General features: G+C 43.3%; 1 protein-coding gene and 1 long non-coding RNA gene across 5 annotated transcripts in view; one reads left to right on the forward strand and one right to left on the reverse strand.

The window, feature by feature from the left end:
- Positions 1-11,317: 11,317 nt before the first annotated feature.
- Positions 11,318-20,597, reverse strand: tbx3a (T-box transcription factor 3a). 4 transcript variants are annotated; one of them, XM_035608907.2, is made up of 7 exons: positions 19,401-20,597; positions 17,956-18,223; positions 17,222-17,368; positions 16,233-16,309; positions 15,587-15,771; positions 14,344-14,984; positions 11,318-13,224 (listed from the first exon to the last, which is right to left on the reverse strand). In XM_035608907.2, the coding sequence occupies exons 1-7, from the start codon at positions 19,790-19,792 to the stop codon at positions 12,796-12,798; spliced, it is 2,139 nt and encodes a 712-aa protein (XP_035464800.2). In that variant the 5' UTR covers positions 19,793-20,597; the 3' UTR covers positions 11,318-12,795. The 4 variants fall into 4 exon arrangements, with proteins under 4 accessions (XP_035464800.2, XP_035464802.2, XP_035464799.2 ...); XM_035608909.2 differs by having other exon boundaries at positions 15,587-15,744; positions 19,401-20,596; XM_035608906.2 differs by having other exon boundaries at positions 17,941-18,223; positions 19,401-20,595.
- Positions 20,598-21,146: 549 nt separating this feature from the next.
- LOC118285328 overlaps positions 21,147-25,862 on the forward strand; it is a 74,323-nt gene continuing 69,607 nt past the window's right edge. The window contains exon 1 of the long non-coding RNA XR_004785075.2: positions 21,147-21,231. This is a non-coding gene — a long non-coding RNA (uncharacterized LOC118285328). The remainder of the gene's footprint in view (positions 21,232-25,862) is intronic.

The raw sequence follows: 25,862 nt of genomic DNA on the forward strand, positions 1-25,862 counted from the left end.
GGAGCCGGGGCCACAGGGAAGAGGAAAGAGGGAGAGGGGCGAAAAAACTAAAGCTGCAGAGGCTGCAATTCTTCAGGCCAAATCTCTTCCAGGTGGCACTGTGAAAGACTAATACCCTAATTTGGTAAAAGAAATAAGTATGAATCTGCTGTTAGTGTACCCTACTTAGGCCTCTCCAGGTTATGTTCACATTCAAAACTCTTTACACAAAGGTGCTGCCCCCCCTCCTGCTTGCAAAGCATTTTAACATGAGTTTTAAAGTGGTAAAGGTGGATTTTATGACCAATTTCTGAAGCATAAACAAAAGCACTTTTCTGATTCATCCTAATATGGATAAAGTTGCATGTGAGCACAGAACTGCACTAGAGAAAAGTAGAAGCTCAAGACTTTTCTGCGGACAGCACTGTTAAAAACCCGTTGGTCAAAAATTAGATCCAAATAGGCAGCAGTGTAACACAAAATAAAAGTTTGCGTATAGTTTTGTGTCAGGCATTCTTAAAGGAACAGACATGTAGCTGTGAACAGGGTGAACATAATGTCTGTACAGTGATGGACACCGATTGATGCCTCAATTGTTGGTAAGTACAGCGTGTGCACTCCCACTTATCCGCCACCTTCTGCCTCCGTCTTTCAGTTTCTCTCTGTAAAGATGGAGAGGTATAAACTCCCTGCTAATCCAGTATGGTTTCACCCTCCACGGCCACACATGGGCCTGTGGTCTGCCGTCCACCCACAGCGCTTGGCTGTCTTTTCTCCCCCCCCCCCCCCCCTTCCCTCAACCTCGACCTTGTGAGCGAGTTTTTACCCTTGTTCCCCCTGAAAAGGCAGTGATAAGGTATCTGGGGTCTCTTCGGCGATACTTGGCCCGAGGGTTACTGTAGATCATGCGTACGCACATTACGCAGATAGACACACAAACACACACGCACATATTCACGTACAGAGCTATACACTTTATAACCTGAGCGGGGCTGTGGGCTCAGGGGTGGTGGTGGTGGCGGCGGTGGGCTTGGGGCTGACACGTTTCTGCTAACAATCACATCACACACAGGGAACCACATTCCAACTTCCTGATCAACCCCCCCGGCCTGTTTCCCTGGGCTACCTACATAATTCCCCCCCCCCAAAGGGCTTGGTGGAACAGTGCAGCTGCAGCGAAGACTTCAGTGGTCAGTGGAGTTTAAGGACATATTTTATTTACTGAATTATGAAGTGCCTCAGACATAAATATTAGGAAAACAATCAGTCTGATCATAACAGCTCAAGACTAGCTAAATTATATGATCATATTTTGGAATATTAGAGAATTAAATGATTAAAATCAATACAATTTTTATAACATCTGGATCTAGTTCATCTTGACATGTTGGCAAATCCTTTAAGTGAAGCACATAAGCAACATACTGTATGTTCTGGGTGGGTTTTGTACTGATGTCGTGTACTCTGCTGCCCTCTAGTGATTTTTCACTCGCTCACAGTAAGTGTGATAGACGTATTTGAAGTGTTGACTCTATTCACACTAATATAGTGTGTGTGTATATATATATATTAGGGCAAAACAAAATGCAAGAAATCATATAGCAAATATTTTTTACACATTACAATTGCAATGAGTCACGGTTTCGGCAGGAATTTTATGTTGTGCATTTCACTTTTGAAGAATATAAATATAAGCATGATAATAATACTATGATTTTTACTGCAACAAACACGCATGTTCCCTTATATCTGGAGAATACAACTTATCAAATGGGCCATCTCTGCAGCACCACAATGCTTTATTAATAAAATATTATGTTGAGACAAGTTTTACTTTTATCAAAATTTTGCAGTTCCTCTGATTTACCTTGAGGACTTATGGCCGGATATATAGGTAAATATATAGCCTGGGGTGCAACACAATAGAGCCAGTAAACACACAGATGTGGCTATAGGCAACTACATCCGCCAAGGTGATGGGTTGTACACTGTATCTATCTACGGACACCTTCCTTCCATGATGTGTACACGAGGGGAAAAAAACTTCTTGAGCTTCCAGAATACAAACATATGTAGTCAAACAGAGACACTGGCATCCAGTCCGGCTCAGACACAAACACTTGGCCACCTACAAAGCTGAGGTAATGAAAATGGGTATCATGTGGTGTGGTCTGCTCCAGCCACGGCCACGTTCACAGACCCGGGGAGCCTGCGGGCCATCACGTCTCACTTCAGCAAGGTCAAAAAACACCTTCAACTCTGACATATTCAAACGCACAATTTATGACTCTGTCAAATCCAGAAATTATGTATGAGGTATTTTCTTTGCCTCGTTTTGCGCCTCTGGTATGTCCAGGGTTTGCCCTGAATCCATGGGAAGTTGCGTTCAAGCTGATAAAAGGGATGAGACACACCGTAGATAAAAAGCCAAACGCTGCTAATCCTACATTCAACTGGGAAACTTAGAAAGTAACAGTACATCTGTCTTTGGGCTTCCTTAATACACCCAGGGGCGGAACCGGGAGGAGATCTGTGCCAAATATCTCCCCATAATAGACAACAAGGTCTAGCATATGAAAAAATGTTTACATTTTTACGTATGAGAATAACATTTTTATTTACAGTAAAGAATTAAAAAAAATATTTAGCCGCTTTTCTGATTTTGCTGAACATATGTGAACAGTTCAAAATGTATCAAAGTTAGACCTGTGATAACCAGTTCTAATGCGCCAAAGATAAAATAAAAATATAGTATTGTAGTGTTGTTATTGAGTTCATATCTGAATGACAGCTTGACTGCACGCTCACAACAAACAGGCATGAGAGTGAATCCCAGCACATATAAATAAGCAATGAAAACGATTTAGCAGATAAACTGGATAAAAAAAGTGTTATAAATTTGAAATACTGTATAGAGTAGAAGGGAATCCGGAACTTTATGAGATCAACAGAAAGAAAGAAACATAATCAAGCATGGCAACAATACTGGGACCAAGAAATAAAGGGAACAGATTTGTATGCAACACAAAACAGAAGAAGGTGGGAAATGGAGGTTGAAAAAGGGAAAAGGAAGTGTAGGTGACCACAGAGAGGATGACATAAAAAAGCGCACTTCTCTATGCTTTGAGAACAACCACATGGCAGGCAAGAAATACAGTGTGAAGCAAAGAGACAGGTCACAATGACAGAAACAAAAGAAAATGGGACTGTGAGATTAAAAAGTACACTGGGGTGTGGAAGGTGGAGGAACAATGGGACTTCTCACACTGACCAAACAAAGCAGACTGTAGGGGGGTATAAGACCAGAGGGTGGCAGTAATGCGACTACCTCTACCCTCCACTACCTTGCAAAACCTCCAAGACGAAGATGAAGACCAAATTCAAAAACCAGCCAGATACGCACGTCCCCAAGTAACCAGTAGATCCTCGCTTCTCTGGGGACTCCTTCTAAACTGTAGTAAGTAAGACAAACTCAAAGGCTCTCACAATACCAGGCCGGCATTAAAGTGTCTGTAGTAATGTTTACTGGTTGATATTTGGGCCTGTGAATAAAACATCACACATATTTTGGATTATGCTTTCTTCTTCTTCTTCTTTATTTAGTCATAGTATCTTACCTTTCCTCTCTGCTGTACATGATCACCTTCAGTGTTACAACCAAGAACTGCCAAACCACACACAGTTCACTGTGACTTCCTTATGGAGGTGCGGAATGTACCAAGTGTTGGACAGGTACAGGGGGTGGCGGTACTTTTTTTGGGGGGGCAATTTTAGTCTGATTGAAATGTTTATTGAGACGATTTACTGTTACATTGTGATTTGATGTGTTTAGGTACAGATGCAAAACTTGTAAGACTTAATTGAGGCATGAAGTGGTGTTTTACTTTTGCATGATAATTGGATTGGCCAGAGCTGTTGTTAGGTGTTTTGGCTGCCATTTTTTTTTGGAGGGAAAACTTTGGTTTCCTCAAGCTCCTCTCGCCAATCATACAGTTTCAATCTCACTGCTGAGAACATCTTTCGCCGACTGACCAACCAACCAGACTCCTGCTGCAGGTAATTGCTGCATTTAAAAATACCTCATGGAGATTGAACATGGACAAAAACAAACACAGTTGTGGCCTCTTCTTAGGCTACCATGTATATTTCCATTTGCTCTTTTGGTAAAGTGGCAGAAACAAAACTGCATTGGTGATGAGCAAACGAGGCTTTCTCACCAGTTCAGTGAACTTCTTGAGGCTTCAAGTATTCACGAGTGGCACCTACTAGTTAAAGTCTACACAATTTGGCAGTGCTATGTTTGCTGTAGGGCTGATGGCTGTTTTGAGAAATCTGCTGAAAAACAGTGTTGGAATTTCACCCAATGGTTTTTCTTGCTACTGGCGTCGAGATTGCTCTTTATCCATGTTGTCCAACACATTGATCCAGACTGAAATATTTTATCATCAGGTGGATTGCCAGGACATTTTGTCAGATATGTGTGGCGTCACCCTCTGATTTAAAAAAAAAAAACAAAACCTTCTAACTTTTACTAACCCTGAAATGAAATACTACCAGTAAAAACCCATTTGATCAATACTACTGACATTGATAATTTGTGTTTTTTAGTGTAATGTCTCGACAGCTATAGCGCACGTTCATGTTGCCCTGAATCATGGTAACTTGGGTGACCCCCTTTATCTTCACCCGCTGCCACCATCGGGTTATTCAGGTGTATTCTCCTCTCTCACATGGTTTTGTGTTATAATGTCGCTTTGATTGTAATGCAACTTTCAAGCTTTGGATTACGTCTTTGGTGTCTGTCATTCATTGATTTGAAAGGAGTGATGGAGCCAGCCAGGCTATTTAGATAGTGTGCACTGTAGCTCTGGAATTGTTTTGGCTGTTTGTTTGGCTGGTCTTACTGGCACTTGTAGATTGCTTGTGTGCACCTTATGAGCAGAATAGTGTGTACGACAGTCTATTGGTAAAGAGATTAGTTGTTGTGGCTGCAAGATGAGTCAGAATGTATATAATGTGTGTGTGTGCGTGCGACGCGCTTGGTGTGTTTGAAAACGTAATTTTAGCATTATGGCTTCTGATTTGGAGTTGGAAATTGAGATTTTCTCCCTCTACTCTCTACATCTTCTACACAGGAAACACACACACACACACACACACACACACACACACAAACTATACATAATGTAAGCCACACTTTATTTCCCCCTTCACTTTTTCTTAATATTGCTAGTTTTTTCCTATTTTACTTTATTATTGTTGTTGGTAATGTTGGGACGTCTAGTTCCCTCAGTGATGTGTCGTCATATTTGTCACTAAACACTGTGTTGGACTACAAATGAAGGAAATCGTGAAAATACACATAATAATATTGAACAGCTGCCACCTTTTGATTAATGTTCTGTGGGTGCATTTAGTGTGTGGTTGGAAACATTATAAAATGGCAATAGAAAATATACAAGGCCTATAGCAAAGTTGCTCAGAATTATTCAGACAGGTTTATTGTAAAGTGCTCCGGGAAATTTGTGGAACAAAGATTTGTGAATTAATGTGACAACCTTGACAATCATACCTGGGTTTCTTGAGGAAGCAGGAAGTAGCACAGGACTGGTGCCTGTGATGACTACACTTATGACTGCAAGGTCTTTCTCAACTGATGCCATTTATGGCCATATCATGCTAGAATGAGCATGAAATGTGCAGCAGTTTCTGAGGGGGCTCACAGTGGTATAGAATTATAGTGATTGTAAAAGGAGGCCAGATGATGGAAGGAGTGAGGAGAACAATGATTGGTTACAGCGGTGTGATCATCGACTCTACTTCTTCTGTCTTCACAAACGAAAGATGATGATAACCTTCTTGGTGAACTCAAAACTCTTTTTGCTTTTTTTGATCCTCCCCAACTTCTGAAATATTATCAACGTGAGCGTCACCTTTCACATACAAGCAGTTGTTTGATCCTTTGTTAAAAATATTGATTGGAGCTGCTTCAAATTGTAGTTAATCTAGATGATTGTATGTCCTGTTGGCTTTGACCACAGTATGTTACATACGTATCTTCGGTGCTTCCTATCTTATCTCCTTTAGCATTGAAACACTTGACCATCCTTAATGAAAGAAAATACCGTCCCACAATCAACTGGGACCTGCAACTTTCAAAGCAACAAATATTGGAAAACGAACACAATCCAGAACTTGTGAAAATCGTCACTTGACATCATCTCACTGAGCGCCAAATACATGAATATACATTTCCTCTTTACATCTGTCCAGTCAGCAGCAGTCATAATTTTGAACGAGAATAGTGAGCTTGTTGTTAAAAATATGATCATCATAACGTTTTACTAACATAACATCATCGTCCGCAGCCTCAATGTTTAATGAAAAACAACCACAGAACCACTCTATGATTGTTTGCGTTTGGCTCCCCCTTTGTCAGGGCTTTGTACTACACTACTCAGTGGTTGTGTGGGCCCCAGGGTTGTCCAGTGAGATCTGTTTGAGATCTGTCTGTTGCTTTTATATACAGTGGTGGAGATTCACCGACAGAGGAGTGTGGTGGAAGCCTACACAGGGCTCCACCTGTGTTCATAACATGTGATATAACAATGACACAATCTTTGATTTTGCTGCTTGCTCTGATTTTTTTTTTTTGACATTGTGCATATCTGCATTTCCCAGATAAACAGAATAATTGCAGTGTGACCAAAGCAGCTGTCATGTGTGCGTGTGTGTTTGCAATACCCATAATAAGATCTTCATGTTTATGTATTTTTTATATATTAAAATTTGTGCAATTCCCGTATACTCGAACCGAGGCACACCAATATACGAGTTTGAATCCACTGGCATGTCTACTGGTGCTTGCGTCCGTCTGTGTTCGTGGTGAGCCGCTTTCTAATCTGCCAGCCAGGGGTTGTGTATGACGTGTCCGCTGATGGTGGAGACTATTAGCCCTGTGGAGGGAGAGTTGCTGTCTTCTCCTATTCCCCGCAGCTCGTTTAAACCTCCAGATGATGCTTGAGATTAAACGTCTTCTCTTAGAAGGAGGGATTCTGTGGCCAGGCCTGGGCTGCAATTCAGGAGACTCGAATGACTGAAAAGCATGTAAAGAAGCCATTTAGCATGAGGCAGTGGGTCCGCACGTTGGAACAATGTGAACATGCCTCACACGACATGCTGCACATGTGGCCTGGTTTTCTTGTACATCTGGAAGTCTGCTTTTAGGGTTTTGCAAATGCCAGGCCAAATGTGCTGTAATGTTGAAAAAGTTCTGATGAATTACTTGGATTAAATCATTAACAAATACAATTGTTGACTATTTGACTACACCCAATAAGTGATATTGATCAACTCATTGTTAGTAATAAGGATACTAAAAGCGAGCTGCCTGTATTTATGTCGATTAGTAAGGAACTTTAACATCCAAGTTGGACAAAATTCTACAAGAGATTTGACAATGCATAGAACACATGAAGTGCCATTATGGGAAAAAAGTAAATCCTTGGCCAAACTACTGACAAATAACTTGTTGCATGTTAATTCCAATTTTGAGCAGAAATGTGGCACAGCTAAAAAAAATATATAAAAAGTTACCCACTACATTTTATAATATGCTGACAACTGATTCTACAACAGATTACTGCGCTATCATGTCCCTGGCAAGTCACAACACACCACGACAGCTGCAGGGCAGCTCATTATGACGGAGGAGAATTAGGGCTGACAGCAAAAGAAATGGAGAACATTGCATTGACTGACAGGTGGGCATGTTCGTGAGCCGCGAATATCTCAGAACAAAGTAACTTAACCCTCAGAAGTGATATTTTGAGCCGCACCTTTTCACAACACCCGTCCAGTGTACGCTCCTCCTGGGCTTGTTTCTCTTCTCTTTTTTTTTTTAAACCAACAATCGCTCAGGCAGAAACCAGGCTTTTCATTCGACAGCTTCTTCAGAACTTCTTTGGAGTTTCACCAACCTTCTGTTTGAAGTTTGTTTAGTCCTGGCCTTCTTTTTGTTCTTTCTTTTTCCTTCGGGCATCTCATACATCTCCAGTATCGTTCGACACTACTAGTTACCATTGTCAACTTTTTTAAACTATTGGTCTGTTGCACTCTGCACTTACAGATGCAGTAATTGAATTTTTGAATATTTGCGTTCTCATCAAGTGAATCTGTAACTGATCATTACAAACATATCCAGCTAAATACTTTAACAACAGAATTGTTAGATTAAGCTTTACTTCATTTTATGTCATAAAGTGATTTGGATTTGCCATAACAATAAAAACGTTGATGCTATATTTAAAATAGCTGGAGACATGGCATGTATGTACACGTTGGTGAGTTTAACTAAATAACTTCTTTCTTAAAGATTTATAGAAGATGTATCGTTGATATTGACTGTTAATCTGCATTTATCAGTTACACACTGAAGTCAAACTTTAGAAAAACTTTGTGACGTTTTTTGTAGTGATGTTCTTTGGACACTAGAGTGCGCTGCCACATCATAAAAAGACAATCTGTCGGTACAATGCAAATGATTCACCCAAACCTTAGAGCAATAGACTTTTGAAATATATGAAGTGCACCGATGGCTCCATGTTAACGAAAACTAATATACCAAATTACATGACTGTATGACCCGTGTGCTGTCTGTATGTTTCCTCCTCTGTTGGTCAGTATTCAGCAAGGTCTTTCCTTTTTACTTTTACTAATGTGGCATGAGATTGTAGACATTTCTCAATATTTCATATTTCTCACAGATTTTTTGAGGTGCATGAGAGAGGACACAGAGCCACTGAGATGATGGTGGTCAATGAGCATGGAGACAGATAATAGCAGAAATTGTAAGGAAAAAGTCCAGTGGGACTACTTTAAATATACTAACTTAGATCAGATAACATACTTAATGTAAATGCATTCAAATCAATTGTATTTTTTTAATTAAAAGTGTGCATTTATTTTCAGGACAGCACGACTTAAGCAAGTTAAGGGTTTTTTGTTTTCCTTCTTTTAAAGCAGACACTTTTTTGTTTTGTCCATGTAAAGTAGCCTATGAATAAATATATCAGCAATATCATAAACATGCTTTTCTGACTGCGCCATGGACTTCTCCCCTTTTACTTTCTGCACAGATGAACCCACCACTGCCAGTTTAATTTCAGATGTTGCACCAACATTTCAAATCATGCTGCAAGTATTCATTCAACAAAAATCCAGTGCAAGTGAGATATTGTTCAGCACAAAAATGAAAACTGTCAAAGACTGTCATCAATTTTCCTCCATTCCTCCATTTTCCTCCATTCCTCCATTTCTGTGTTGTATTTATTTTGTAGATCCAAAACACTGAACATTGTTCAAGTATCATGTCACATATAGTCAAATTATTTAGGTGAAATGTCCATTATTTACACAAAATAACTTCGAAGTAAAACATTGATTACATCCTGGGATTTTACGCATTTTCATTAACTGTCACAGTCTGAAAAGAAAAGTTCATCCAGTAACTGACAATGTCAAATTTCACCCTAGCAACGGGAAACAGTGAAGTTGAAAAGTAAAGTGAAACGGCAGCACGATAAACTGCCACTAGATGGCGCAACTGACACGTGACATGCACTTGAGCATAAAGGTAAACCTGTCGTACTGACCACTCAACCCATCATTTAAAAAAAAAAAAAAAAGGCAGGAAACACTGACACACATCAGCACACTTGTCATGAATTGAGGCTGCAAGGCTGCGGATTTTAAAAATGTACAAATATTCTCTAGATTGTACTCTCCTGTACTGACTCGTGGAGAGAACAGGGTCAGAACGGCGAAGCCTCAAATATCCAACAAAATAACAGCAGCAGGAAGAGGAGAGGCCATGAAAACGTCTGTGCAGGTGCGCAAATGACTTTATGATAACATCTTTTTTCCCCTTTAATAATTAGTAGCCTGAACACTGAAACATATTTGGTAATGTGGGTCAAAAAATAGTAGCCTATTTAGACTAAATCATATATGGTAATGTGTTAGTGCAGTTGCTGTGCTATTATAAGCATTTTATGCAAACTCCAGTTTGTCCCTATAACAACTGACGTTGAGGTAATTCTTCTTTGTCTTCTCTCAAATGTTATTTCAGGTCATTATAGGTCATAATTTCTGTCAGTACAATCTGCGGTTTACCCTCTGGTATCGGACTATGACGCTCACCGAGCGGTCGACCGGCCGCACTGGTTCTGATTTGCATAATGTTGGCAGGGTTTTTGTTTTGTTTGTTTTGTTTGTGTGTGGTTTTTGGCCCTGAAGTTTTGGATAATTTCTTTATCAGTGTCTTCCAGTACACGATAAGATTTTTTTTTTTTTTTTTTTTTTTTTTTACAGTACGCGTGAGTGTGTAACCAAGTCAGACAGTCTTTTATCTCTGACTCCCTCGGTGAGTTGTCACCCCGGATTTGGCCTTCGCTTTGGCATATTTATTTATTTATTTATCTATTTAGGCCTGCGGCTGTGTTCATAAACCGCCCGGGGGCGCCCTGCCTCGGTGCGATTACAGACGCATTGTCGCCTTCCGTGCAATAAAGAGGGGAGATATGGCCCGTGGAAGGCGCCAGGTGAGCAATAAGACGGAGCGATTGAGACAGCCCGTGTCACGTTTACATCTCTTCCCCAGCGCCGGGCTCGGTACACATTAACCAGAGAACACACAAATAAAGATACGCTGTTGATAAAAGTCGTGACTCGAGGTGCAATATACAGGAGGGAGGAGGGCGACCGAGGGGACGACGAGGCCCTGGTGTCCCAGCGTCTCTCCGGCTGGAGAGACGGTCCTCCACGTAGGCGAGGTCACGTGCGCACGGTCACTTTCACTTACGTGATCTTACCTACGCTGATGCGTTCAAGGACGCGTTGGGAACTAAAACGTTTCACCAACAGTAACGTTTTCCAGTTTGACTCATGCGGTGACTTGTTAAGAATGAATTCCACATCAATTTGGGGATTTAAAAAAAAATCCGCCTCCTCACTATCTCTATATGGAAAAACACCAACTTTAACTCACATTATGATCAAAGGACGCCTAAAAATGATAGTGCGAGGCCTCTTGTTCAGGCGTGAATCCTCAGGTATCGTCTGTGAAACTGGGCAGGTCCCTGAACAGAGGTGGGGTATGGGCCCGTGCGTGCTTTGGAAGAGACGCCCCTCTCCCCAACTTCCATTTGTGCGCAGCAGAATTTTTAGTTTTTTCCAAAATTCCCTCATTCCTCATTTTCCATAATATTCCCCTTGCAAGTTCCCACATACATACACAGATGTAAATACACATTGGGGTCAAACGAAGATGACACACTTCAACATTTCAATATTTTTTTTTTTATTGAAACTTTCAAGAACACGATGTTGATGTTGTAAACTAGACATAACTCCAATACAACATAACCCACTGACAACTTAAGAAACACAAAAAAAAAAGAGAGAAAACCTTCATATTTTTCGATTATGCGGCACTTTCACGATCAGGTTCGCAAAGTCTTTTTTGTCTTTTTTTTATAGCAGAAAAATAGTCCACTTTAAGTCACACGCCAACGACACCTCAACTTTTTTTATGCTCTTCTACAAAAAAATAGGAAGATTTTTTTTTTCCAAGCCATTGGTGCAGTGCGTTGTCGCCTCCTCCCATTCGTTTTCAACAGTAGCACTTCACACACGGGGACAGCAAGTGAAAATTACAATGGCACATGAGTGTGAGTAACTATCAGTGGATATTTTTGGGGGGAGGGATTAAGTCCATATTTTAAGAGGGGGGGGGGGGTATAAATGCAGATGGCAACAAAAGGATAATAGCCCACAAACTATCTTTACACAGGTATATCGACAATAAATTAAGAACAGATCCCTATAGAAACTACTCCGTTGTATTTACACGCAATAACAATATGAAATAATTACATAAATATTTTATATATCCCTATGTACACCTATAATCAATGCTACCTTTCTTTATGTTTTAGTATTTCAATTTCTGCTTCCCTTTGCCTGTTCGATATTTGGGGTCAATTCCACGTGCTCGGGCCAAGGTTCTGTCCCAGAGCACAAGTCTGATATTAAAATGGCATGAAGGAAATGTATTTTTAAAACCCAATTAACCAAATGAAATGGGAAGTGTTAATAATAATTCAAAACATGTTTTCCTGACGTTTCGTTTCATTTTGTTGTTGTGTGTGTGTGTGTGTGTGTTAAAAATAACATTCGTGGGTGTTTTATAAGGGGACATGCAACATTTGGCCAATCTGTCAATTAATAGTGTACAACAAAATACAGCAGTCTTTTTTTAAAAAGGTAGATTAAACGGTAGTGAATTCAAATAAGTCAGATCAATTCAGAGTGCATATTAAAACACGTTTCTGTTTCGTGTACAATAAAGTTGGGAGACGGGACACAGCAGCAACTTCTCCCAAATCTCAAAGTCACACACCCATGCCAACTTTTCAGTTTCAATACTTGTACGGTATTCAAATGACAAGATAAAAGTGTTGTTTAATTTAACAAAGAGAGAGAGAGAGAGAAATTAAACATATACATATCAGATGCGTATTAACCAAAGTGCATTTCAGAAACTAAAACGTCCAAAGTTCATCTTTATTTTTTTTTTTAGTTTTCTGTTTCTTTTCAAAAACCTGCATGAGAGACGAGAGTCAAGAGTTTCTCCCCCTTCTTCACTGTCAACACTTTTCATGACAACGAAACGAGAAGCATGTGGTGTGTTTTAAAAATAATAATAATTATAATCATAATAATAATGATGATGATGATGATGATAAAAGAAGAGTCTTAGGGGGATCCGCTCCGTGGCCTGTCCTGATTTGAGTCGAGTCCGCTGACCAGGCGCTGGATGCTCTGCAGCTCGTTGGCGGCGTCTTTCTCCGCGCAAGTTTTTGGGGACATGGTGGACGAGTGACTGGTCACCTCCGAGGTGGAATCCAGGGTGACGGCGGACGCCGGGCTGGCTGGCACGATGCCGCCGTCCCCCTTCAGCTCGACCCCGCCGCCGACCATGGAGGTCATGGCGGTGGTGAGCAGGGTGCTGTCTGGTACCGTCATGGGGAGGGAGTAGGGGCTGTACCTGAGTCGGGGGCGCACCGCGTTCAGGAAGGGGTGTCGGTGCACCGAAGACGAGGCGGCGGACGAGGCTGCCGCGGCTGCTGCCATGTACGTGTAGGGGTAGGGGAACAAACTGCCGAACGGAGACATGGCGAGGCCCTGTGGAGACACGGAGAACGGAGTGTGAGCTGGCGTTATAAACATACATACACACTCACATCACACAGTTCACAGCAGCACAAAGCAAAAACACACAGAAGAGAGTGGAAATAGAGCATTTGCTCAACAGTTTTGCATGGTGGAATAAATGCGTAAAAGCAAAGCTTCACAGTGCTTGGGGCGTTTCATGCGCTTTGACTTTCCCTACTGTCCTCAGTGAAGATTTTCGTCATACGTAATAACGTTAGTAATGCCTCGTTACGAAGCCAGTGGCACTGTCTGACACTTCGGCTAATGGACAACAAAACTCGGTCCTAGACTCAGATCTGATATGGGGGAACACAGACTCAGCACCTGTCGCGCCCTCAATGCCTCCCATTCACGCACAAATCTGCCCGAGCGAAACATATTCCGCAGCATAGCTCAACCTGGCGTATAAACAGCTTTGGTGCCTGATCAAGAATCTCTCAAGTGCCGCAATCAAACAAGACGCGTTGCACGTTGTGAGACCTTGCTCTGACAACAGGCTAAACGAAATTTGCCGTCCATAAAACATAATGCTGTTTCCCTCTCTGTGCCAATGAGGCATTTCACTCGTTATCGTGGCTCTAAAACACCTAATGGGCTCAAATCACAAAGGTTTGCCCAACACCTCTAGCTGTTGCAAGGTGGTCTGTGTCTGCGTGAAGAAAAGGTTAGTTAGGGCTAATACCTGGAACAGCGATGCCAAGGTCGAAGAGCGAGGCAATAAACCTCAGTCTCTAACAGCCTATAGTCAGTCAAAATATAGTTAACCTGACTTCACTCTGAATACTATTTGGCTGTAAAACTAGATAAACCAACGTGCGCAAAAAAACGCACACGCGCAAACACCCACACTCCCTCGCCCTCTGTCTTTCTCACACTTTTGTTTAGCACACACGCGCGCACACACACACACACCTGCACAAACATGCTAAATAAAACATTAAAGACATTCATGTCAGACATAGCCCATTAAATCTGGCATAAGGCCCAGGCCTCCGAGGCCTTGTAGTCTCCTGTGCCATATAGCGCAACATGTGTTTAACGCAAAGCTGCGAATATATATAGGCATGAGCCCAAGAAAACAGGTTTTACCTGCGATGCCAAGACATGTTGCTGCAGATGAAAGGGGAGGCCCGGCGCCCCCGCCAAGCCTTGCGCCGACGATGCCATGCTCGTGGTGTCCATGGTGCTCACCCCTCCCGAGGACACGGCCGCCAATAGTGGCCCCATGCCCGCAGCCATGTTTGAGAACGCGCCGCCCATGTTGAACTGACTCGGGTGCAAAAGAAACGGATGCGCACTCCCCAAGTGATTGAAGAACTGCTGTCCTGTTAGGCCCGTTGGAAATCCGAAATTGTGCAAGTGGCCGTGGCCCATGTGCGCGCTGTCCGTCTGAACGCTCAGGGGCATAAAGCTGTCCTTGCTTATGGACCTGCACTCGTCCGTTTTGGGCTGCTCCAGGCTCGGGCTCTTGAGGTCTTCTCCGGAGCGGGTGGTGCTCGAGATGACGGTGATGGGGCTCTGCCGCGAGTCTGCCTGGCTTTTCTCAGTCCTGGGGCCGCTGTCGCGGACCCTGCTGCCCGAGTCACTGCTGCCGAAGGGATGCCCCTTGGCCGGGCTCGCCTCGTGGTCCTTCCCGTCCTCCGTGGTCGTGGAGATCTTGCTGGAGTCCGGGCCGTCCTTGACGTGTCCATCTTTGCTCTCGTCGTCGCTGTCCTCGTCGCTGTCAAAATCTACACACACACACACAAGCAGGGGGGAGTAGATGTATCAGTGGCCTTTCTGCACATTGGTAAATTATGAAAAATAATAACGCCCATTATCAGCCATGTTGCAGTTGGCTGCCACAGGTGGAATGAGAACCAGAGCTGCAGGACTTTTATTTTTGGAGTCCACATGTGGAACATGAGGAACTGAGTCAGATAAACAATAAAAGATGCATCACATTTCCAATCGCTTGCAGTCATATTTGGATGTGTACGTTACATTTAGAAGGGTTTTTTTATTTTGCATTTTTGCAGATAAACTTGTTTTGTTTTCTTGCTACTAGATATTTATTTCCTGTGATGTTTCATTTAATCTCAATAAGGCAGCCAATGCAAATGTCTCTCATCAATTCCCACTGGGGCTGGATATGAGTGATCAACTAATATTCAAAGCTGTTCAATTTGCTACTTAACATCATACAGTTTAATCTAACATATTCCTCGTTAAAAAAAAATCTTGCCACAAAGGAACATTTTTTACGACTGTACACACACACACACACACACACACACACACACACACACACACACAACTTGAGCGACTAACTGTGGGGTCTTGCCATGCCTACCTTTCAGGTGTGGGGGCCCCACGGTGGACACGGCGGGGGAGGAGGCCTGGCCGAAGCACTTGAATGAAGCCTGCTCGCCAGAGGAGTCGTCAGAAGCCCCGTTCTCCTTTTTCTGCTGCTCCTCGTATGAGCGCATGGATTGCAGGGCCAGCTGTTTCCTGTGCAGGAGTGGGACTCGTGTTAGCCTGTGTATGAGGAGGTGGTCACAGCTCGCAGGTCAGAAACTACATCTGCGATGTATAGGATGAATGCATGCAGGCTAATTTAGAGAATCACAGATGGAGCTCGTGATTTGAAGGACAGGTGAGAATATGACACTATTACTGTCCCATTGCTTTAGCAGCACTATTCAACATTCCAGTGTAGACTTTACAATACCAAGATGTTTGTCAATATGTATCAAATTGATCAGCAAGTTATACTGGCAAAAACAAGCTGCCCTGTTCCAGGGTCTGTTCTTTGAAACTACAGTGGTCTCCAGCCTATTAAGGCATTTGATCAGAAACCGAAGTTGCCGGACTCCCCGTGGGTTAATGTGGAAGCTATGACGCGAGATCACGCTGTCTGCGCGTATAAATCTAAAAACATCTGGATTTTTGGTTCTTCTTTTTTTCTTTTTCAATGCACTTTCCCCCTACTGTCTTACCTCTTTTCTCGCCTCCCATTGCCCGTGTCACGGAATCCTTTGGCGAACGGATTATGGTCAATTTTCAGCTGGGTTATCTGAAATGCATACAAAAGAAAGAATACGCGTCACTTTCCTACAGGTTCCTCATTTAGTCTCTTTTTATTTTGACAGCCCCAACGCTCCAAAGCTGGGACTCATTTTTTGGCAAGTTTATAATAATAGTGATATTGTCTCAACAGGCTAAAACTACAATAGTAGTTTAACTTTTCATCTTTCCTCAAGTCCTCATTTCCGAGTGTGAAAATACAGATTTTTTTGGGGGTCTTTTTAAATAAACTTTTTCCAAACTTTACTCCCACACCACTTCCTGTCCAAACTCCGGCAGTTTGAACCACTGCGCATGATGAGAGGGTGGGGGAGGCGGGGGAAGGGGTTTCCCAACGATATCAAAGAGCACGAGGAGATGATTTTCATTATTTTTACGTCTTCCAGGGAATAAAACGTTACCACGCAGCACAGCCTGACAGGCCCTCCACTCCCCCCCCCCCCCCTTTTCTTTTTCTTTTTCTCCATTCAACCGCACAGTGTTGCCCCTCTTCTTTTCCTCATCTCACAACCCCCAACCCTTTTAGACACACACACACACACACACACACACACACACAGAGAGTGAGTCTGGATCTGTGCCAAATCTTTTCCACGTGATTAAATAAAAGGAAGATAAACCTGTATTACATTCCTCAGAAATATTAATTTCCTACCAGAGGCAGAAGGAACAGCACCATCACACCCTCCTCCCCCTTCCCCTCCATTAAGACACTCCACACTCTTACAGCCTCGAACAAATATGTCATCTTTCATATTTTATGACAACAAAATGGTGCAGAGGGACGCGAGGCGGCGAGGGGTCTGACGTGCGGGGCAAGCGACGCACAAGCTCCACATTTTTATGAAAATATAAATCGGCGCACAACGTTTAGGCCCGTGGGCAACAACCCGCCGCTCACCTTGTCATTCTGATAAGCAGTCACTGCGATGAAATCCGTTTCGGGGAAAACATAAGTCCTGAAGGTGCTGTACGGGAGCTTGAGAATGTCGTTGGCCCTGACGATGTGAAATCGAGGCTGATATTTGTGCATCGAGTTAAGAATGGTCTGTAACACACACAAGCAGAAGAGGGAAAAAAAGAAAAGAAAAGATTAGAGCAATATTTATGTCGCACTGACATTTGTGATTGTTGTTGCGTACGAGTGTATACCCGTGGGCTACATTACACATTTTCTCAAAATGTCAACTTGTATTAGAAAACGGAAGTTAAATAATTAGGAGAAATCACACATAATAAATAATTATGCGTTGTAAAAAAAAATCTAAATTATTTAAAAAAAATACATCCTGGGGGATCATTTACATACAGGGATAGATTCAGACCGTATCCTCTTGATTTAATATTAATAATAATAATAATAATAATAATAACTAGATCATAATAATCATGCATGCAGCTGTAAAAAAAGAATGTTATTATTATCACACTTTGAATTTAAAAAAATATTTCCCATAGTGGTCAGGTCTTCCTCTATACATAAATAATAAAACAAAACAAATGTTCAATCCCATGGAAGTAGTCATTTCAAAATAACACCAATACAAACAGCAAAATGGAAATTACTAAACACGTGTTGGGTATAAATGTATATGTTGATAAATAGGAAAATTGACATACATTAGTTGAACTTACAAATCCATGCTTGTCGGAGATGTTGTTCGTCAGCTTGAGCTTGTGGAAATTGACGACTTTCGACATCCACTGTTCACCAGTAGCCGGACTGTCCGGGTGAATGTACATCCTCTTTGGCATTTCGGGGTCGGCCTTCCCCGCCACCATCCAGCGGGAGTTGTGAAACTTGTACCTGCAGTCGTCGGCTGCAACTATATCCATCAAGAGAATGTATTTGGCCTTCTTGTCCAGGCCAGAGCACCTCACTTTGAACGGGGGGAACATCCGCCTGTGACAAGAAGAGAAAGAAATTCAATAAAAAAAATCTGATGATGAGCACTGCTGTGGTGGCAAATTAAACCCCGGATACATATTCAACATTATAAACAAAATACTGCAACGTTTTTTGAGATATGCATAAATACATGATTTTCTTCCTAATACGTAATTGGACTCAATACTATTTTAAAGTTGTAATAGTTCAGCTCTCAATTTATCTCCTAAAGATTTAGAACAGCTAAAAAAGAATGCGAGAAAGTGTGTATAAAAAAAAGAATTAAGAGTAAATCAAATAGAAGTTTGTTCTTCCTCTATATCTGATATTTGATACTTAAGATTTGGATGGTGTCTTGATTTGTTTTAATGCCTTGTGGAAGGCTGACACACACACACAGCAGCCATCTTTGAATATAGCCTGTTCTGTCACTGTGGTGATGGCGAGAATAATCAAGTCAGAGCAACACACACACACACACACACACACACACACACACACACACCCTCAACGTTGACATTTCTATGGGTTAATCCGTCCACCTGAAGTTTTGACAAAACGGGCATTAAAATTAACAATGGGATTAGACAAAGCCCCCCCAAAATTTTATATTGGGAATATTTGCATTGATCCAGGAGTTTGGAAGCTAAATTGTAATATGGCTACACCAGCTATACAAGTGTGTGTGTGTGTGTGTGTGTGTGTGTGTGTGTGTGTGTGTATGTGTATATAGTTTTTATTTAAAATAATATTAGAGCTAACAACTGACTTCCCATAAAGTTACAGACATGTTTGTGAACAGTTTTACCACAGAACTCTGACTTTTCATGTTCAGTGTGAACTTTTCCTCCAATAGGCTATCAATATAAAATATATATCTTGATATTTTAGGATTTATTTTAGTGCAAACATATCACCATTTAATAAAACTCAAATATTCTTGACATTAGTGGAACAATTGTGCTGCAGTGTAAATTTAATTCATCGAAATTAAACTGACAACAAGGCTCCAGAGTGTTGCATGAAATAATAATACATTTCATTTATAGAGAACATGTTATCCAAGGATCTATATATATATACGTTACTCATAGTGGCATGTGTATAGATAAAAACTACACATATCTATACATGCTTCTGTATATCAGACGATATATTTTTGGGATGAACAGAACACAAAAATTTCTTTCACCTTCCGGATTTCGTGATCACCATCTCGGTGCCTCTCTTGTGGAAGAGCTCCCAAAGCTCCTTGGCTTCCAGGTGAACTTTCGGATCGTCCTCCACCTCCTCCTCGGGCTCCAGGGTCTTCAGAGGCCTGAGGTGGGCGGCCGCCGCCTGGTGCCCCAGCGAAGAGAAGTGAAGGCCGGTCTCCGCGGCTCCCATCAGCTGGTCCATGATCGGCTTCCCCAGGGCGCCCGGCAGCGAGAGGGAGCCGCTGTGGGGGAGCGCCAGGGTCGGGAAGAACGGAGGCTGGTGGCCCAGCATTGCGCTCATGGCAAACTCCGGACCCCGGTGAGGCATGAAGGGATGATATGCCATACTCGATCCCTGTATGACTGGATCTCTCATCAGGAAGTTCATCCAAGAGCAGGCAACAGATGTGGATGTGACACAATATTTCTAAGGACGTTGAAGATTGCGCACGAGAGGAGCAAACGAGGAGAAAATAATACAAACAACAACAACAACAAAAAAAAGGATTGAAAAGGTGAAATCTGAAGTTGGAAAGCTTTTGGAAATTCCTCTTTTAAGTATCCACTCTTTTTGACGAGTTGCTGGGGAAAACCCCTCTGCAGTCCCTTTTTGTCGCTGACTTTCGGGTCAAAACTCGGCGCGGAGAAGTGAGCAAATGTTCTCCATTAATCTTCAGCAGTGCTGCGAGACCGATTTTCTTCGGAGGCTGACGCGCATCGGACACCTCTCGGAGTCTCGCCGGCTCGCGGACATTAGTCGAATTAAACCAGTTCGGGTGAGTCACTTAATTGACCGCGGTGCATTCTTTGCCCCTCCGCTGCTGTTTACAACGTCGGCATTCCTGTTAAAATGCGTTCCCTCTTATTGGCTTCGGTCCTGCAGCGAGGGCGACGTGTTGAAATATTTCGATAGCGCCGAATAATCCCACTGCCTCTACTTGCTCCGGACATGCACCCTCGCACGCACACACACACGTTGATCCTCCGCTCCCCCTCGCGCGCACACACATTTCAGGGAAGGACGTGTGCAGAGAGAAGGAGTCCGCTGACGGCCAGAGGAGAGAGGGAGTGAGAGAGAGAGAGAGAGAGAGAGAGAGAGAGAGAAGGAACGAGAGAGAGGTGGTAAGGTCCCCGCTCCGTGATTTTCCTAGCGCCTCTGTGGCCCATAGGGTTTCATACTGTATGGATGTGCTGCGTGTTACGAGTGGCAGCGCCCCGTTTGATTGGCTCTTTGACGCTCTCGGACCAATTGTGTGGCGGCGGGGGCGTGGCTTTGACAGGTCGGGTGGAGGCAGGCGACTTCGGACTTATAAAAAGGTGTTTGGGAAACTCGAAAGGGGGCTTTGCCGTGAAAACGCCACCCCGGCCGAGTCAGTGTTGTGTGAAGATGTCAACATTGTTACAGAAGTTGCGCTCTCGGTCGATCGGCGGTGCGAGCCCCGGCGGAGGGAGAGAGAGAGAGAGAGAGAGGGGGGGGGGGGGAGGGAGGGGGGAGAGCCGGCGAGCCAAGCCGGGGAACCGGCTCGCTCTGCCGGGCGAGGGATGTTGTGGTTTGCCGGGCTGTTTGTTTCCTTGTCCGGTCCCACGGAGTCCCATGTTGTGTCACTGTGGCGTATACATGATGTATTTAAACAATCATTCATTATAATATCACATTATCCCCGCCCCCCCCAGCCATTTTAACCGTGTCGAAAGTCTCACAGTCGAGTATCGCCAACATTTCCTGTAACATCCTCCTTCTGAAATCTTCAGAGGAACACGAGGGAGACGGAGCCGAGGCGCTCCGCGATACCAGAGTAATGTCAATAACAAGGCTGGAAAGAAAGTGTACGTATATGAAACGCTCAATAATTCTGACGCTTCCAGTTTATTGGATTATTTTCAGAGTTCCTATGAATTGTGTGAGTTATTACTGTCCTCACATTGTCAGCTTGGATATATTTGTCAGGCATCGGCTATGCTCGCTCTCCTGCTTCATTCCCACTCCCCCCCCCCCCCCTCTCCTCCCGCATGTCTGGATTCGCATTTGAGTCGGTGTGAGTGAAGTCCGCGGAGAACACTGTGTGTGGAAATGTACCATTGATGAAACGCGAAGAACTGATGAAGCCTTTTGGACCGAGTGGCAAACTGTAGTTGGACCTTCTCGTTTTCGTCCTGAAACGGTTGGGACTTGAATCAAAGCCCCGATCCTCATCACACATGGCGAGTTTGCACGCAAACAAGCAGAGGGCGCAGAGCCAGTGAGGATGTGTCCACTGGTGCCTTCTCCTTATTAACTCTTGTATTTAAAAAATAAAATAAAATAAAATAAATAATAATAATAACCGTATATGTTTTGAATCATGCCCGTCAGTTAAATACAGAACGCTTCCCCCGCCTCTGGCAAACAATTCAATTTTAGCACCAGTCCACAAAGTGACAGTTGCGCAGGCTGCGCCAAGTAGGTGTTATTGATAATCCAAGACTCTTTTTATTATTATTTCTTCTTGAGCAAGAGTTTTGTGTTGTCGTACGTTTTCAATTTTAATACTTTGCTCACACTGCCAAAGCGTACATGCATGTCTGCAATCAGTCGCCTTCTATGACGAATAAGACGATTTAAAAAACGAGAGTAGGAGTGTGCACTGTTGGCTGGAATAATCCTGCTTTAGTGGCAACGCGTCTAACAAGATGTGCACCCTGTGTGGACAAAGCCCGGCCAGGGGCTCTTCAGAAAGCTATTTAACCGCAAATTCACAAGTAAACTAGAGAGAGAGTCGTGTCCAGTCGGCCACCTTGGACAAACATTGACCATCAATTCTCAGTCAATTGTCTGTCTCCTCTCGATCCGGGCTGGGGGAACGGGAGCGGCGGTGCATGCGTCTCAAAGTCCTTGAGGGCAGAGCGAGTTCTCACAAAAGCAGCAGCACATGCAGGGCCTCCACTGGATACTGACAGTAGATGCTCCCTCCAGTGTTTTTTAATTATTATTATTTTTTTTTTGCAACACTCCTCCAATATTAATAGCTCTGTGGAGGTGCACAACATGCAGTTTTATTTTTTATCATAGAACTGTTTGTAATATTACAAGGTGTGATGTGACTTGTTGGAAGCCATGCGTCAAAGTTGTTGTTGGAGCTTGGAATAATCAGTAAATGCCTCGGGGCTCATATTGGGAGCACCTGCAGCATTAGTCTCGATTGAAATTCTCATGCAAGTATTATTGAGAAACCACTGCTGATGTGTTGCAGGCAGATTTTTTTTTTTTTTTTGCTCACTGTGTAGCTCAGCTGTGGTCCATCCTGATGGTATCATATATACACACACATATATATATGTGTGTGTGTGTGTGTGTGTGTGCAGTTTATTCTTCAGATACACAAATATATTTAACTTACAGAGGAAAAAAAGTGATATCTGTTGATGAAGCCACAGCAACATCTGTCTGAATAGTGTAGCCAAACCTTTGCATATATTAAGCCCCAAAGAAAGAGAAGGTGCTTCTTTTCCACCAGCCTACGTGGGGGCCTTCCATTCCTCTCTCTCTCTCTCTTTGTGTGAGTGAGGTCAGGTCTGTGTCAATTACTGGGGCTTATTCTTCTTTAAACACTCACCCCCATTAGCAGCACATTTCAATTTAGCGGAAGGTGTCATCAAATAGGAAGCAGTGTTGACACGGCGGCGGCCTTTCAGCCTTTCTGCAGCTCGAGCTGGCTTCATTAGCTAAGCAAGTAGAGAATGGTCAATACACTATATAAACTTTTACAGGGTTAGGGCTCTCAGGGACCCGGGGAAGCTATAAAAAGGTCCGAGCTGAGCTGACACGCCACTGATTGATGAAGCAAACGTTGTCAGCGCTTCCCTTTTATACATCGACAGAGATCATGCATATCAAAATCAAAAAGGGGCAGTATATTTGACTGGACAGGCACTAAAATGTCTCCCTCCACGTGGGTGGGTGGGTGACTTCTGGGGGGGGGCAGCTTGTGTTTTAAGCCTGTCTAACATGTAAAACCATCCTGCTGTGCAGGAGTTGGCCTTAAGTAATGTGCTACAAGACATTAGGGTTTTAATGGAAATCAGTTCCTGTCACATGCTTTTGCAGTAACTATAATTCCCAATTGCCAACCACTCTGTGATTTATATTGAATATTCTTGTTATTGTCCTTTGCTATCCTTCCAATATTATCAATGACGAAAACTGCATTAAGGTCACGGGTTATGAAGCCCCAATGCCCCCGACGACATGCAACAGCCACGCTGTGTAGGTTCATTAAGCAAAGCTTCAAAGACATTCCTGGAATTGATCACGGAGCTGCAAGTGATGTAATGTATGCTGTCCTGTTTATTTGCAGATTGTTAATGATAAGCAAGGACAGACTTGGTGGCACCGCTCCTGAATGGAGGAGATTGTCTGGCGAGGGTCGTCAGTCCTAACACGACGTGATAGGCAAAGGAAACATCACAAGATCCGTATATTCAACTAATGACTCCAGACTTCATAAAGGACATCTCCACATTTAGGCGGCGCGGGGGGGGGGGGGGGGGGGGGGGGGGGGGTTTCAATAACGACTTTCTAAACGCAAACACTTCAGCTCAAAGATTTAGGTGGGGCTAAGATTGATCCGCTGAGGCTGTATTGCCCCCCAAAAAGATTGTAAAATGCACTTTTCAGAAGCGCACACACACACACACACACACACACACACACACACACACGCATACACACACACACACGTTTTAGTCAATTGGCTGCAGGAATGATAAACTCTTTTACCTGTTGATGAATTGTCCCTGTCAGGCATTCTTAGTCAAGTCAACCCTTGCTCTCATCAATTCCTACAACCGGCAAGTTATAGGTATTGATGAAAAACAATTTTAGTTAATTAGGGGATGTGCTCATTGATGGCGACCCATTGACCGTAAAGATTGACAAGGAAAACGGTGGCGTGCCGGGGAGACATTTGCTCGCTTTTGGTCGAGGTTGTTCATCAGCAGCGATGCAAGCTCATGACTTTTAACTTAGTGTTTAAGGTGGAGGGCAACTGAAATGTGAAGAAGGGCATGTTTAGCTCTTAAAGCCATTATATTAATAAAGCAATATTGATGCTACGAGGCACTGATCTCTATGAAAGGTTGAAAAAAAAAAAAAGCTGATTCATTCATAAAATGAAAGGCAGCAAGCAAGTGATATGAAATCAGCGTCACGGTTACAAAGTAAATGTAATGGTTTTCACCATGATCATCACTGACCCGTGACGTAAAATGCAACTGGACATTTATTTTATACCTGCAAAGTATCACGTACGTTTAGATATTTTATAAAAAAAAAATAAGTTTGTCTTGCATTGTCAGGCCAGAGGCCGACTGAACTCCTGCTTCAATTGTTCCCATCCATGTAAAAAAAAACTAGCTGTGCTCATTATAGCCTGTTGCTGTGGAAGGAGTGAGGGCCGAGCATGCAGCTGCTCCTCAGAGGCAGAGAGTACGCAGCAGCAGTAGACCGGTCCACAGGCATGCTTCACCTGTAGAGCATAATGCAGAGGATTTGTCTGCTCGGCCACATAAACAGCCGTCAGGCTTTCTCGGCAGCTCCGAGCAGTGTGATCAAGGCGCTCGTGGTAAGTGCCTCAGATGTGGACCATGTGTCACACGTCTTTAGCTTGCATTACGTGCCACTGCTCGCCAACACGGGAGATAAGCATCTCCCCCCGCCCCCCCCCCCCCCTTTTTACAATTCAGAGCACTGAGGATTTTACTGAAACCAGTTTTGCATGCCATAAAGCAAACAATGGAAAATGGGAAACAGAAAAAATCCTCAGGTTATTTGTCATCAAGTTAGCACAAGATAAATATGTCCTGCTCTGTTCACGAGAGGCATCGGTACGGCGAGGGCCTATTCTGGGGTTTAAATCAAAACGGATTTGCACAGTGCAGTGGGCAGGGAGGTGCCCGTGATGTGAGTCTGTGCTGTCCGTTTAGCTTCCCCCCACCCATTGGCATCGGCCTCGTGCTGCTTTTCGACTTCACAGTCTCAAAAAGTTCCAAGGTTTTTTCGCCACAGAGCCCCAACCTCAAGACCTTGTGCCTTTTTAAGAGGAGCGTGGTATAAAGCAGTGCATTCCTCCACCAAGGGAATCTTAGGCTGAGGGGTTAGGGTGGCTTCTCTCTGGAGGTTAAGTGGGATAAGTGTGTGGCTCATGTCAACCCCACTGCCCCCCCAATAGTTTCTGGAAAATTTGCAATGGGGTCAGATTGGATTACTTGTGTTTTGGTATTTACATGGAGACAGGAGGGCTTTGAAATGGAAAACCATAGGCGGAAAAGCAAGTGCCATGCAGTCTGAAAGGCCGGGGTAAAAGAAACCAGCGCTGATTTCCACTGATGGGATGGTTGAATACATGTCTTTTATGTCTTTCTTGCCCCTCGAGTTTGTGCCCGGAGTGGTGATTGAGGTTAATGGATCAAGTGCAACGCCA

Source organism: Scophthalmus maximus, chromosome 20, assembly GCF_022379125.1.
Source record: "Scophthalmus maximus strain ysfricsl-2021 chromosome 20, ASM2237912v1, whole genome shotgun sequence".
Lineage (NCBI taxonomy): Eukaryota > Metazoa > Chordata > Actinopteri > Pleuronectiformes > Scophthalmidae > Scophthalmus > Scophthalmus maximus.

Excerpts from the sequence above, each read along its gene's own strand:
- tbx3a (XM_035608906.2), bottom strand. The coding sequence starts at position 19,792 with ATGAACTTCCTGATGAGAGATCCAGTCATACAGGGATCGAGTATGGCA. Across the intron at positions 17,369-17,940 it reads GATTTGTAAGTTCAACTAAT|ACCATTCTTAACTCGATGCA; the intron begins GTATGTCAATTT and ends TGTGTGTTACAG. Across the intron at positions 14,985-15,586 it reads GGGGCCCCCACACCTGAAAG|ATTTTGACAGCGACGAGGAC; the intron begins GTAGGCATGGCA and ends GTGTGTGTGTAG.